The sequence below is a fragment of the Calonectris borealis genome, chromosome 7 (assembly GCF_964195595.1).
Source record: "Calonectris borealis chromosome 7, bCalBor7.hap1.2, whole genome shotgun sequence".
NCBI lineage: Eukaryota > Metazoa > Chordata > Aves > Procellariiformes > Procellariidae > Calonectris > Calonectris borealis.
The window spans coordinates 34,691,282-34,706,372 of record NC_134318.1 but is presented as its reverse complement, the minus strand read 5'-3'; the positions used below and the strand labels follow the sequence as shown (position 1 = coordinate 34,706,372).

At 36.0% G+C, this 15,091-nt stretch overlaps 1 protein-coding gene across 6 annotated transcripts in view; it reads right to left on the bottom strand.

Moving 5' to 3' along the window:
• NHLRC2 (NHL repeat containing 2) overlaps positions 1–15,091 on the bottom strand; it is a 48,725-nt gene that overhangs the window by 18,509 nt on the left and 15,125 nt on the right. For 4 of the 6 annotated variants that reach the window (XM_075155120.1, XM_075155115.1, XM_075155117.1 and 1 more), the window contains 5 exons: positions 5,846–5,945; positions 5,116–5,347; positions 4,529–4,651; positions 3,247–3,456; positions 1,885–2,110 (listed from right to left, as the gene is read on the bottom strand). In XM_075155120.1, the coding sequence (XP_075011221.1) occupies positions 1,885–2,110; positions 3,247–3,456; positions 4,529–4,651; positions 5,116–5,347; positions 5,846–5,945 (891 nt within the window). Of the gene's footprint in view, positions 1–958; positions 1,085–1,844; positions 2,111–3,246; positions 3,457–4,528; positions 4,652–5,115; positions 5,348–5,845; positions 5,946–15,091 lie in introns of those variants that run through there. The other 2 variants (XM_075155118.1, XM_075155119.1) reach the window with 2 other exon arrangements.

The following is a 15,091-nucleotide window of genomic DNA, read 5'->3' as shown; positions in this document are numbered from 1 at the left end:
TAATTAAGCTACCACATGGACACCTTGAAAGCTGGCCAACAAAAGACGAGTCAAAAGATGAGGACATGTTTACTTTCAGATCAGTTTAACTGCATCTACAAGCAGGGATAACTATTAACAAGTATTTATCATTGTAAAAGCCAATATGGCATGTAAATTCAGCCAGAGAACAATTACTAAAAATTAGTAGAATTTTAAAAACTAGCAGCATTTATAAAAATGAATGTTTTCCAATGCAGTGCAACAACTGCGTGAACATAACGGAAATATAAATGTTCTCTCTATTGCTTTCAAAAATCTACTGAAGGTCCAAATGATGCAATTTCAATATCAAAAACTTGACACAAACTAAAGAAAGGCTCTTCTTTTTTTTTAAAACTGTTCAGCAACTCATCAAACAGTCAGTTAAGCTTTCCTCTGTTCTATACTGGCTTAGTGAGTATCTTGTTCACTTCCTCCAAGAGCTAACAGTTCTCTGTACCATGCACCACTTACTTTAGGGTGCCTAGAGTCTAATAGAAAACGTATTTATAAAGTTCAGAAATTTCTCAGAGAGTCTGAATGCTAAGTGTCCTCCCTTCACCTTCAAGAACACTAGTTTATGGTTTTACTTAGGCACTATAGGATACTTTTTAGAAGTATTGACATTCCAGTGAGATAAAAAATTTTCTCCTAGGGCGTAAATGTATTAAACTTAAAACAAATGAGTCACACCTGAGTAACTCAATAACCAGACAAAACTGTCTCAATACACAAAGATGCGAAAAAATATGGGTTATTTTGTATATTGGCTTTCATATAGTACTTCCAAGGACATGGACAGATTCTCCCTTTTGGGTACAGCTAGACCACTGGAAAGCACTGTCTCCAAACACCCACTAATGGTCATCCTGTGCAAGAAGGCGTTTCAGATAATCTTGTTATTTTTGTACTGAAAAGAATTTTAGGAAACACTCACATGGTCTATTCTACCAGTCATGTTATGGGCATAGTAATCTCCAGCTTAAGGATGGCAACGATGGCTAGAATTAAACCACTCCAGTTGCACACCATGTGAACAAATTCCATGTGCTCTTTTAGAATACTTAAGAGTTGAGAGAGATTAATTTAGGTTCAGGAAACTGCCACAACATGAAGTAATATTTTCATTATTCCAATATAACAATAATATTCCCATTTCACAGTAATCAAGTACATAGTGACTGAAAGAGTTGTCCAAGGTCACACAGGAAATCAGCAAAAGAACTTGCAAGAAAGGCCAATCATTTCGGCTTCCTTGACATACCATAATTTACCTCTTACATAAGGAAGTGTACCTTATTATGGAAATATTCAAGCAGAAATATGCAAATATGAATTATAACAAAGTAGGTTCAAAGTAGTTAGGTATAAATGCACCTCACATACTTTTTGGAAGAGACAAAAGCAAAAAAAAGGAGTCTCTTTCAGGAATATGCTTCAGCTCCATGGTGAGCTTTCTCCCAGAAACAGAAGGTAGGGCTGGGATAAGCTGTTCATAGAGACAGTGGAGAGGGCAAGCAAAAAGCTCAACCGTTCTGGGATCAGCCCCTTTGCAAGCCCTCACTGGCAGCTTGTTCCAAGAAAGTTATTTAAAAAAAAAAAAAAATGCAGCATGTATTAATTCAAGGAAAAAGCAGCCTATCAGGTGTTTTTTTTTTTTTTTAATCTTCCCACTCCGAATGTTAAATGTATCAGCTCTAAATAACATGTATTGCATCACAAGGTCAAATGGGAACACAGGACTGGGAGGGACATTTTGATTCATCAGAGTGAGATCCCTTGTATTACAGGCACATCATGATATAACCCACTTAGTATCTTACCTACTCCTGTTCAACTGATAAAACAACATAGGCACTTTACCTTCTGCTGTGATAAACCAGGAATTGGGTGCTTCTTCATTCAGTTTTGAATCTGGAGGAAGAGTCAACTTTAATAAAAACTGAATTGTCTGGCCAGGAGCTACAGTTAGGGAAGGAAGTTGGACGTTTGGTGCAGATTTAGGCAGTTTTGGAAGGTTTGTTATTTTATCCTTTTGCACAGGCAGGTTATCTGGAACATCACATGCTTCTGGATTCAGGATAGGCAACTATCAGTAGAAATCAAACAAAATATTTATTTTTATTTGTACTGAAAGCAAATAGGCTTTCACAATACAATCACAGTTTCAAAGCTGTCATGGACTAGGAAAACTAACACATGATAATACAGCTATTGGACTAAAACTTTCTGACAGAGTCCAATAATACTCCAGTGACAAAAAAAAAAGGAAGAACAAAATTATTTTTTAAACGAAAAAGATAAAACTGATTAATCCAAATAATATTTTCTATTAAAATCATAAAATCCACAACGACTTTAGAGTATCCACTACTTAGAGTATCCCTTAATTTAAAATTTTAACAGCTGCATTACATTTTTACTTTAAATAAAATTTATAGATATTTTCTTCTAATCCGGTGGTAAACCACATGCTTCAGTAATAAAATCCAAGATTTTAACCATGCAGATTGCACAGTAAAGTAAAGGATAATTTCCCAGAAAAGCCACCATCATGTTATATGATACGAAAATTTAAACACACATTAAGATCGTGTACTATTAAATGCAAGAAACATACAAGAAGACAGTTGGACCATAACGTCACATATATATATATATATATGTATATACATATGAAAACTTTAAGACACAGTGCCATTGTAAGATGGACAGGAGCACGAATTTGTTTTGCCTTCATGTTTATAAGCAAATACAGCAGTGCTCAGTTATGACAGTGGTTTTGATTTGACAGCTTGGAAGCCTGCTATGCATCCCACTTCAAGTCACTGACCTCTCAAAATCATCTCTTACAGCTTAGTTACAGGACTTGGTAAACTATTCCAACTTCCACTTGCTACAAAGGGAGTTAGCAAATGCTCATAAAATGCTTTTCATACTGAAAACTTGGGCTGTATTTTTTAATAACTCATGTTTCTCTATTGTTCTTTTCTAGAGGATCATCACTTTCTGTTTTCATGCAAAAGTTGCCTTTCCAAAGACTAAGACTTTCAACAACTGTGCTAACAGGCAAAGTTTATTTGCCAGATCATCATGAAACATTCTGTGAATATAGCTACTCTACCCAAAAAGTTTATTAGCTATATGATTTTTATACCACTTTCCAAAGTCTGTAATTTATATCAAGAAACACCACTATCAGCCTGTTTAATAAGTATTACTTGCCATGGAAAGAATTTTTGTGTCCAAATCCAGCACTTTAATCTGATGATTATTTGAGTCTGCAACATATATCAAGCGGCCACTTTCTTCAACACACAAACCTCCCGGTTCATTAAAAGTTGACTGTGTAAAGCTGGAACCAATAACATTGCTTGCTTCTCCTGTGCCTGCCAGGGTAGCACAGTTCTTCATCTTGGGATCTACAACCTTAATCTAAGATAAACAAAGACACAAAAAAAAACTTCTCTGAAAAAAACCCACCAGGATTTAGAAGTTCTGCATTATCTTACGCCTCACATTTTCAGAAGCACTAACTTTGAGTACCTTAGCTACCAAATGTGTGTCCTAGAAGCTAAGTTATCACACTTCACCAAATGACATCTCCCAGCTTCCCCCACCCCATTCCCTGCTGGACTTTACTTCTTCCTTTGGTCTTCATTCAGTGTTCTCCTTCATAATTTCGAAGGCACCTACCCTTCTGGTATAAAAGTATGCTGAATGGCTTGTTTTTCTAATGTTTGTTGCCCTTCTGAAAACATTTTCAAAATAGTAAGAGCATAAACTGGCAGACTAACTTCTATATCATTTTTTCTCTAAAAATAGATGAGGGGGTTTTTTTGCTTAAATAGCAAAAAAGTTTATAATGTTTTATACGATACCTGAAACAAAATTTCATTTGCCACATAAATTTCCATGAGCATTTAGTGTTCACACTTTATTCTTCAAATTAAAACAAATTACTTTTCTTCTAATGCATTTAATCAATATACAGTTAACAACCTTCTAGATAAAGTTTATACAACATCACATAAGAACAATCACGCACAACAATCTCTCTTATCTCAAAGTTCCATGGAGGGAGGCCACAATACTTCTTCTCAAAACTTGGGTGGCTTTTTTTAAGGGAAAAGCAAGTCATCTCGTTCTCCCAGTTTTATCAAACCCGCAGTATTCCTGACTAAGCACTCCTAGCTCTTTTGCTCTAGTTCAGCATCTTTGGGAAGATATAAGGAAAGGGTCTTTAGTCTGAACTGTAACTTGGCACTTTAAATTCACCTTCCCCGTGGGACCATCATATCAACACAGCAGCATGTGACAGCAAAACAATGGTAAAGAAAAGGACTCATAAGGGAAGGAAGGAAAGAAAAAGAACCCACAAAGGAACTCGTATCATTTGTTTCCTCAGCTTAACTGAACCAAGCACAATCTTTGTATGTTCCTAAAATAATCCTTCGTAGTAGTAAAAATTGCAAAGCCTGTATATAACAAGGTACTATAAGCTTACCTTATGATTATAGGAATCTGCCACATAGAGTAGTTTTCTTTTCTTGTCCCATGTTACTCCTAAGGGATGCTGCAGCTTTGCATTTATGCCCGCTCCATCCACATCACCAAAGGCAAACAAATTCTGGAAAAGTATTTTATTAAATTAATACATTTGATTATTCAATGTTGACATGAATTTAAATGATTGTAATTAAATGGAAATTCACTGGCTTAAAAAAAAAAATTTAAAAAATCAAGACAACTTCAAAACAAGGATACTGAAGACTGGAAAGTGTGGATGCTAACCATGGAAATGGAAACTCTCACATTTACGTTATCAATATGAATCCAGCTGGCTTTAATGACCACACAATGCTGAATCAAGTTGGCTATTTTAAAAATAAGTGAAGTCATTTGTTATCTGAGGAGCAACAATTTGCACTACAACCTGAGCGTCACAACCGGCACACATTTGCATTCCAAGCAGTGAAGTTAAGAAATTGATGGCCATGGAAACTGATTTACCCTCTCACCCCAAAAGTGGTTCCTCCAGGTCAGGCTTGAGGAATATTAGTAGGGCAGTGTGGGGAAGTTTGAAGTGATTACCAATGGATCTCTCTCTCCTCCTACAAGGTGCTTCACTGCTCCGTCTTTCAGAGAGATGGTTCGCACAGTGCTGCTCTCACTATCTGCTACAAAAAGGCAGTTCCACGGTTCCTCAGAAGCCAGAGAGAGACCTGAAGGCTGTGCAAAGCCTGCCTTATGCGGGTATGCGTTGTTTCTGTTCTCTTCATTTCCACTCCCAGCGAATCGAAGGCAGACTCCTTTCTTTAAATCGCTAAAGGAAAACAGTACCCAAGTTCAAGAATGAGTTTGAAATACTTCAGACATTATGCATAAACAGAAGCTACAGGACAAGCACTTGTGAGTTATAAAACCAACTGTACTGCAGCACAAGGAATTATTCAATGCCTTTGTGCTAACTTTTATTTCACCTCATCACTAGATTTCAGTTTATCATTCAGTTTATCATTCATCACTAGATAATTCAGCAAATGCAATGAAAAGTAACATTCAGTTATACAAATGCACCCTACCAAGTCATAGTTTTATAGCAAAAGTAGTATATTCATTTCATCTAACAGTGTGGGAAAAGGCAGGCAGACTTTAAAGGACACACACCTTTTAAGTCTGAACAGAAGCAGCAAGCTTCAAGCTAAGTACAGCTTGAGAAAAATTATTTTTAGTGTAATTTGATTATCTCTCTCTTTGGGATTTCAAAGCTGTTTATCAAGACAAACAGCAATTTCATGTGTCTCTTATTACAGCTGCTTACCTTCCCTTTGGTAGTTTTCCACCTTCCAACATCAGTGCCCATACCTGATGAGTGCCTGCCATTGCTATCCATAAAACATCGTCTTCCTGGGTCCCTGAAACTTTTAAAAATGAATGTATAAAAACAGATGAAAAAAAAAAATCTTTGGGAATGTTTTATAAAACAAATAAATCAACAAACCAACCCTGCTGTCCCCCCCCACTCCAGCTCACCTTCTGCCACAGGGTAAAAAAAAAGAAAAAAACCACCAACCAAAAAACAGAGAAAGAGAAGGAGAGAGAGAATGTCTTTCATCTACCAAGAACTCTGCTATTTTTCTTCTGTACTCTTCCCAAGGATATAAAAATCGTGTTTTTAATATCCCTACCTGGTAAAGGCAATACTTCAAATGGGATTTGCTCTTTGCAACACTTTGTATTGGGTCCATGTTTCACCAGTTATTTTTGGATTCATACTGGCCAACGAATATGTACATATCTTTGCTAAGCACGGTTTTTGGCGGGGTGGGTAGGGGTGGGTGGGGTTTTTTTACTAAGCTAGTGACAAAATTAGATATTCCAAATAACTGCTGACAATTGTATACAGGTTTTGAGAGAAATAATAATGGCAATACCTTTGTTACATTATATACAGAGCACATAATGTTCTTAAGATAAGGGTAACTGATGCTCGGGTGTCATGTAGATTTATGCTCTGGAGAGCAACAACTGCTGTTTATTCAAAGATTAGATGTGATGTGGGCAGACACTGATTTCCCCCTGCACTAACCATCCAGTTTCCAAGTTGTACTCCCTATGCACATGTACATGTGGTATCACACGTGTAATCTCAAAGTATAATACTGCTATTCACCAATCCAAATCTAAAAAATTACACAAAGCTTGTCCAGATAATACTTCACAAATAAAGGGATACAATAGAAAGAGAAAAACATATAACTGCTCTATAGCTTTAAACGTATCACATTACAGCATAAGAAAGAAGGCATGAAGACAAGCAGTGAAAGACAAAAAAAAAAAAAATTAACAAAAAAATTAACAACACCCCCCCCAAAACCCCAAACCAAAAGAAATTTACTTATCTTAGCCTTTTCTGAAAATCTTAAGGAACAGAAAGTTGACATTTAAAAACTGTATTAAAATGGGGACACTATTATCTTTCTAACACTGTACTGTCCTATACACATTGTATACAACTGTCTAGTCAGAGACAACATTAAAATGTTTTTCTAAATGAACATATCAGGTATTGGAAAAACTATTAGCCAGCCAACAGAAAAATACCTTCAAATTGCTCACAGAAACTTTTTATTCACATGAACTTATAGAACACTATGCATCTCATAGCTGTTTCTGCAAACAATCTAATGGATACCTCCCCCCTCCATTTTGGAGCTTCAAAATAAAAGCAATTATATACAAAATGCTTGCAAGCATTTTAAACCTGAGAAGTTAGTCCAAATCAATCTTCCTAAAATGAAATTATCACTATTCTCCCAACTGAGAACCTGCTGTTGTTCTTCTAATCCTAAACCTTTCTTACATTACACACTGCAAGAGGAAAAAAAACGCATCCCTGTACGTCCAGAAGCAATTTCCTCGTACTGTGAGGAGTAATACTGGTATGATTTTAATGCAGTTTATCTTCAGCCTTTTCTGTTTCTTGGATCAAGATACAAGTTTCCAAGACCGCGATCAAAGGAACTCCGCTGACTCTCTCCTGCACCTCCACGTGGCTCCATGTTTTGACGCAAACTAGAGCTCCAAGAATAAAAGTCAAACTTCTAAAGCACCTAAAAGCTTTTTGTTGAGCAGGAAGGCTTGCAAAATGAGCTGGAAAACATGTTTTATGAGTCACCAAAGATGTTCCCAAAGTACTGGCAATGCCAAAAACACCCCAATTAAAAAAAAACCCTACAGAATCATCTTTGCTTAGAGCTTGTTTCTAAGAGATTTAAATTGAGAAAATGGCCTACGAATTCATTTCACTTCTTCCTATATAGCACGTGTTCAACTTCAGGACTTTATGTTTCCATGATGCATATCCTGCACTTTTCAGATGCTACTATTCCGCGTACCCCAGAATGAACAATGCTAAAATCACTGGTCAATTCAGAAAGTGAGCTTTTTATCTTGCTATGCTGTGCAGTTCATTCTGAGGGATCTCAAAAAGTGCTTTATTAATTATTTAATACTCACTTCATCCACCAATGAAATGAAGGAGAAACACTAGAACTGAGCACTTTAGAAAAATCTATTCCATTCTTCATCTATCAGTGTTCTAATTCCACCTACTGAAAACTCCCTTGTGACACCTATACGTTGAAAAATTGAAAAGGTTTCTTACTCTAATTCTGCATACTGAAAGGCTTATCAAATATGAGACACAGGAGAAAAGCATCAATATTAATTTCAAATTTTACTGACTATGTAAGATCAATAGAGAGAAGATCCTTTCTTCAACTAGAGAACAAGACAGGAAAAATAAGTAAGAGCTCCGTAACCGTCATAAATTTTAATGCAACTTAAATATTTTCTACTGGATGGCAATTAGAACAAAGAGAATGGATGCATGCATGGAAACAGCACAAGCACACTGAATTGTGGAAAATATTTCAGAACTTTAATAAAAAAATTTATACAAACCCAGAAAAGTAAAAACAATGCCTATAATTGCACAGATAAGGTATTTTATCACACAATGGTCCTGACACTACACAGTTTAATGCTTTGAGTTCTGAAACAAAAGACAGAACAACCTCCTCTTTGAGGATAGAACAGTTTGAGGACATGTCACCACTGTCATCCTTGTACTGTTCTCGCAGGAGAAGGGGGCCAGTGAGAACCAGCATGCTAAAATTATGGTAATGCCATCTTTATCATAACTCGTTATCATCCCTGAATGGGAAGAATTTATTTTTAAAGAATTTATTATAAAACATAAAAGAACAAAGCAATTCTTTTACATTTATTCAATTAAGCACCACATTCCAACCTATCTTGAGCTGTTTTAAAAATCCAGTGTAGTTTCTCCTTATTAGGGTATGTGCTTTCTTATCTTTAGTGCTGCCTGTATCAAAGTAAAGTATGGCTTGCAAATGTGATATACTTACATTATACAGATTCACTAATAATGAACTAGAGCTCTGAATGCACTGACATTCCATATTATATGATGCTTCAGTTACTATACAATGATTCAGTTCCTGAATTTGCCTCTGCTATATATCTGTGTTTTAAGAATTCAGTCTTGGAATTTTGGCTTGGAATACAGTCTTGTTTGTACACATACACAATTTTAAACAGTTCAGTAATACTGCTGACCATTAACTGTGAGTCAATCTGAACGCACAGAAAAGACTTTATTTTGTACCAGTCAACAAGCAACATCTGTTTGAAGAGATTCCATTCCCAGGACTACCCACACTTCCAGCTTCCCTGTCTGGGAACTGCATGCTTACCTCCAGTCTGGGAATTGAAAGCCTGGGAATCAAAGTTACATTTTGTGGCTGTGACCACTGACATTTTCTAATAGACTGAAGTTTGAAAACATTATTCTTGTCAACTAATTTTATCTTTAAAAAAAGTAACAAGGAAGCAGTCTGTTGGTACACTCATCCTCTGCAAAAACACAGGAGGCAAAAAGGGCTATGCAACATGCCCTCCGGTTTACAGATAGGCATGCTGCCTATGTGCACATGTGAATGCAAGTCTTGTCTTCACTTAAGTCAGTGAAAGTTTAGCAAATTAAATCCAAATCTGACTGACAGAACAACTAGAGAATCGTTCAGTGAGACAGAAATAGCAAAGGCCCAAAGGAATGCTTTAGCACCGTAAGTCTGGACTGTTACAAGTACACATCATCCTTTTTGGAGGAGTAAAAATTAATTTTCTTCTTTTTTTCCTGTGCTACCTGGCACCCTTTCACATAGTGTTGCATCATGCAAACAGCATAACCCTTCATGAAACAAAATGTTTCTGGAATTTTCCTTCTTAGTTAACATACCTGCCCTCTCATCAAGAGAAATCCTTGGACATAGATACCAAGGGGAAGTCATACAGTGGGAGATAATAGGGAGCTAAAAATGATGACTATAATGAAGTATTTTCTCTTTCTTTCCCAAGTTTTCTAACTCAGACCTTCTGACTGTAATGGCAGTAAGTACTTAAAAAAAATCCAAAGTAGAAGTGATAGCATTTGTTAACGTGAAAGAACTAACTTAGACTATTTAGTGTTGGGATACATCACTGTAACTACAGAAAAAGCTAAGTCTGGTTATGTATTTTATTCATTCCTATTTAAGCACAGCAAACGCATACACTTGAGGGTACTTCAGCACCGCAGTCTCCCCTGACCCGCAACACCCACACTCCATATTCAAAAGCACTTTCAGCATCAAATGAGAACAGTTAAAAACTGTGTCTCATTCTGACCCCAGCATGCCTGACAAAGACTCTGCAAGGACGTTTAATTTCAGCAGCTCTACATCTGGAATTTTGCATTAAAAACAGTATCTGATACCTGAACTAGTGTTTAGAAATCTGAATTGCAGTTTTAACTTCTTTATCATGAGCATACATTCACAGAAAGACTACAGACTGTGGAACAAAGAGAATGAGAAATCATAATTCCAGGTACAAATATAGTAATTTTTTATAGGCGGCATTTCAAGTCATGGCCTTCAAAATATTACTAAGTTTGACAGCTGTTAAGATGTTAACTCTGCTAATCCAAATGCTTCTTTTTACTACAGAAAGTAATCACCATCATCATCCATTTTGTCAAGGTATAGAGAAGTCCAATTTACTAGAAAATTAGTCTGTCAAACTAAATTGTGTGGGATTACTGTTGGATATTCAGTCACAACTCGCATTACATCCTTACGTTAAGACTTTAGTCTTTGTACGTATCTGTGAAAGGCATGCTTATACTAAAATACTAATGTAAATATCTAACTTCTTGACCTGTTTCTGTAGTGAACATGTGAAATATTAGTAAGTTTTGTTGCTATTATTATTTAGCAATGCCATAAACTCCTTAATCTCTTAGTTTTGGCTTGGAATACAGAATCAGAGCATTCAGTCAACAGTTTAACCAGGTTCCTGTAGAGATAAAGTCTGTTGGGCTGATTGCACAGAAAGCTAGTAGTTCTGAAAGTTTATCCCTCCACAGTTTTCTCTCAAATGTTTAAAGGAAAAAAATAAATCCCAGTTTAGAAGCAGGAATGAAAGCTGCTTACGGGTGACAGAACCCGTACATAAATTACGTTAGGACATGTGAAAACTTCAGTTAAATCTATTTGTCCCTCTCTGTGATTCTGCCCACACTATGCAGCTGGTTGACCCACTTGGACAATATATAGAAGAAAACAGTGCGCCTTAGAAGTCCTCCCAAAGCAAGACTGGGTAACAACCTGCTTCACTGCAGTTCTTCACGGTAACTTCTTAACGTCATACTTCTCAAAAGACTTTTTCTCCTTAAACAGGTCTTACACAGGAATGAAACCCTATAATAAGTCTTGCACTTTATTTCAGCCTTATCTTTAATGAAGAAGTTACTTTTTCTTTGAAATTTCAAATATTTTAAATAAAAATAATTACCATTTACAAGTAAATTTAGGATCTAGTTCAAGAAGAGAAGACAAGACAATGCTGTTTCGTGTCAATGATGTCTCTAACACGATTTTCTGTGCAACTGAACTTGTATAATGGCAGATGCAGCTGCATGGGGTATCTTTGAGTTTGTACTTTGCATAGGAAACTGCTACAGAGAGATGAGGTGGCCTTTTGCATTCCAAGTAAATCTACATTGACACATCATGCAGTCATATTACATATGCAACATATGTTTAGAGTAATTCAAATTTTGAGTTGTCCAGAAAAATGATTCCTAATTAATCCCTGATGACCACAAAAACAGCTCTTTTATTTCCAGCTATTACCAAGGAAAAATCCTTTCACAGGACAGGAAGGCTAGAGCCTCAATGCCAGAATGAGACCAGAAGGAAAAAGAAAAGTGTCATGTAGAAAGCATACTTTCAAGATACAGACAGTTCAGACATAAACAGTTCATATATGGTCTGAGTTCACCCAGGAAGTGTTAATTGCTTATTGCTGAAGTGATTATTGCTTTATTTTTTTGTAAAATTAGGGAAGAATCACCATTAGTAATTCAGAAAAAAAAGTGTTTCCTCTGGAATGCGGTGGTACTAAATAACCCTCTAGCAGAAACACGGAGAGAAAAAAAATCTTACATACTTTTGCCTTTTAAGGGCTATAAAAATTGTACCAGTATGATAAGGTACTGTACTTTCATTTAAATAATATCTACGTAAAATCTAAATTGACGTAAAAATTTCCAACTAGTTTACTGAAAGCACAGTCAATACTGTACTTGGGAGTTTCTATAAATAGATTACAATCATGCAATTTAAGACCAAATTTTGGAATGTGAAACACACAGTTATGTCACCAAGCACAGGTCATTGTCCTGATCCTTCCAGCAAGAATGCAGCTATCAAGAACATTTCACGCTCAGATCAACTGTGCATTTAAGTATCACTTGCTTTCAACACCCACTGAATAAAAATAGAAGGGGACAACAAAGAAAGCTAAAAAAGCACACAGTAATTTAATTACGTATTTTTAAGCTGCTGGCCCTCCCCCTGTATTTCCCGCACAATCTATGTCAATGCAAATTTCAGCACCGACTTCAACAAAGCCAGAATTTAATCTATGCAGTTCATTCAAGAATTTTAAAGGGGGAGGGTAAAACACAAGCTCAGTGGCCACAACTAAAGAAATGAAAAAGATGACAAGGAAGAACACTGTCTGTCTGAATCCTAGCATGTGTTCTGTCTCCATTAACTCCCCTACCTTAAAGAGACATTTGTGCCAACTTGCTTTTAAATGGAATTTCACAGTCATAGAATCACAGAATCATAGAATCATTAAGGTTGGAAAAGACCTTTAAGATCATCAAGTCCAACAGTCAGTCACTTAACCTCTTTGCCTCAGACTTCAGCATCTGTATAAAATGGGGAAACAAAAGCCTATTATCTCATGGGAATACTATGAGGATGCTTAAAAGCATGCCACTTAGTAGTATCTATTCTGAATATTAACTTATCTGCACCCTCAAAAGCTTTTTTCCCTCAGTATTTTCAATTTCACAACAATCTATATATTATAATTTTAAAACACTATGAAGTCTTTTAATTGATCAATACATACTCTAAACTGTAGGTAGGAGTAATCTCAAGAAATATAAGTGATACAGAAAAAATTCTTTTTTTTTTTTTAGAGGTAACCTTTCCCTTTGAGACTTTGAAAAGGTCAGCATAAGCTGTTCAATATTATCTAGTATAGTACATAAACAGCTTAAACATTTAAACTTCTTTTTTTCTCCCTTTCATGTTCTGGATAGCATGGCTTTGGACATTGGAAGGAAACTCACAGAAGCATCACTTATTTAGAAACTATAAAATCCATAAATCTACCTTCTGAAAAGAAAAAATGCCTCTTGTATACAGTTTAAGCTACATTGATCTAAGGAAAATGGGAAAATAGAATGTTATTTCCCATACGCCATGCCAGTTAACACAAAAATCAAACTTACAAATTTTGTAATAATGAACCTAAGTTGTTGAAGTGTACATTACCTCCTGCAACTTGCACAGAGATACATATAAGCATATGTAAAAAACGGGCACTGCTGTGTGGATGCGAACAAAAGTAATTTTTGAAACTCTCATCAATTACTTCATCCATCCAAATGCAAAACTAGACATTGACATACGAGTTTTAATATACTGACAACAGGGTATCTACCTGCAGGGCAGCACACTGAGAATCACCAACAGAAGGCTGGGTCTCTGCCCAGGACAGTGAAGATTTTCTAGAAAACTGTGCTTCGCATTCATTTACTGAATAACAAATTCATCCTATGATATATTGTATTGTAACAGAACATCCTACTAGGCTCAAGCAATTTGCAGTAACAATACAACTTTGACAAACTCTTTTGATGTCTGGCAACAAACTTAAAGAAGTCACTGCAGCTCATGACAGTATCTATGCTGTAAGACAAATGCACTGCAAACACACAGTCCTGGTTCCTCATGCTCTGAGACAGACTCCTGTTAGCATTCTAGTCAATATAACCCTCCATTTTGACAACTCCCTCTGATTATAGTTTTCTAAAGAGTTTTATATAGCTGTTACAGTAATTTACATTTTTCCTAGCTTACTTTACTCATACAAAACCGTATAAAAAGATCTTAAAAAGAAACTGAAAGCACACCCTCCTCCCTCCCTCCGTTTTATCTATTTGGCCTATTACCCTCTCAAAGAAAGAATTTAAATTGATTTAAGCTCTTCTTAACTGACAGGTTATATTATATTTTGTAGAGATCTAAATAGACAACTGACTGGTAGGTTCTAACCGACTATGGAAAAATCTATACTGGTCGGAACAGAGTGCATTCAGAAGATCTGATTTTTATGTAAATGCTTATAAAAATTCAGCAGTGTTGACAGTGCAGGTGACTAATCCTCTACAGGTGACTAATTCAGTGATTACTATGTTCATGTTGATAACAATCATATCAATTAACATTTAACAAGCAGAGCTCTCAAAAATAAAAAGTATCAACAGATATTCAACTACTGGCAGAAGCAGAAGAAAGCATCATGAAAAATGAAAAGTACAATTATAGGATATTTTGAATAGTTCTGTTAACCAGCTTAAGTTTCTGAGGCACTGATGAGTTATTAGTCTTCTCCTTTCCTGATCTGCGAAACAGCTCTGCAATAACATCACACAGAGATCAGCTTGCTGCTTCAAGACACCTTGAAAACTATACCATCTAGTCACACAACAGTCTACTGATTCACCAAAGGAAAATCAGATTGGATAAAATTCGACAAAACTCATGCCTTCATTAATAGCAACCCACACCTGGTGAGATTCTCCTTCAGGTACTCCTCCTTTCTCTTGCAAGTATGATTCCATATGCTTAACACAGATTGTAAGGGTCATTGACAAAGCCTTTCAAAAAAGTGCCCTTTTTTTTTTTTGTAGAAGACATTACTAAAAGTGTTAAATCTAAAAATTGATGCCGGTTGCTTATTTAAGTTGCTGGTGGTATACTGTCTATACTGACAATGTATTTGTACCACAAGACTTCTATACAATCAGCATTTCTGAACTAGCTTCGTGTTCCCTTAAACTTTATTTGACTGTGTT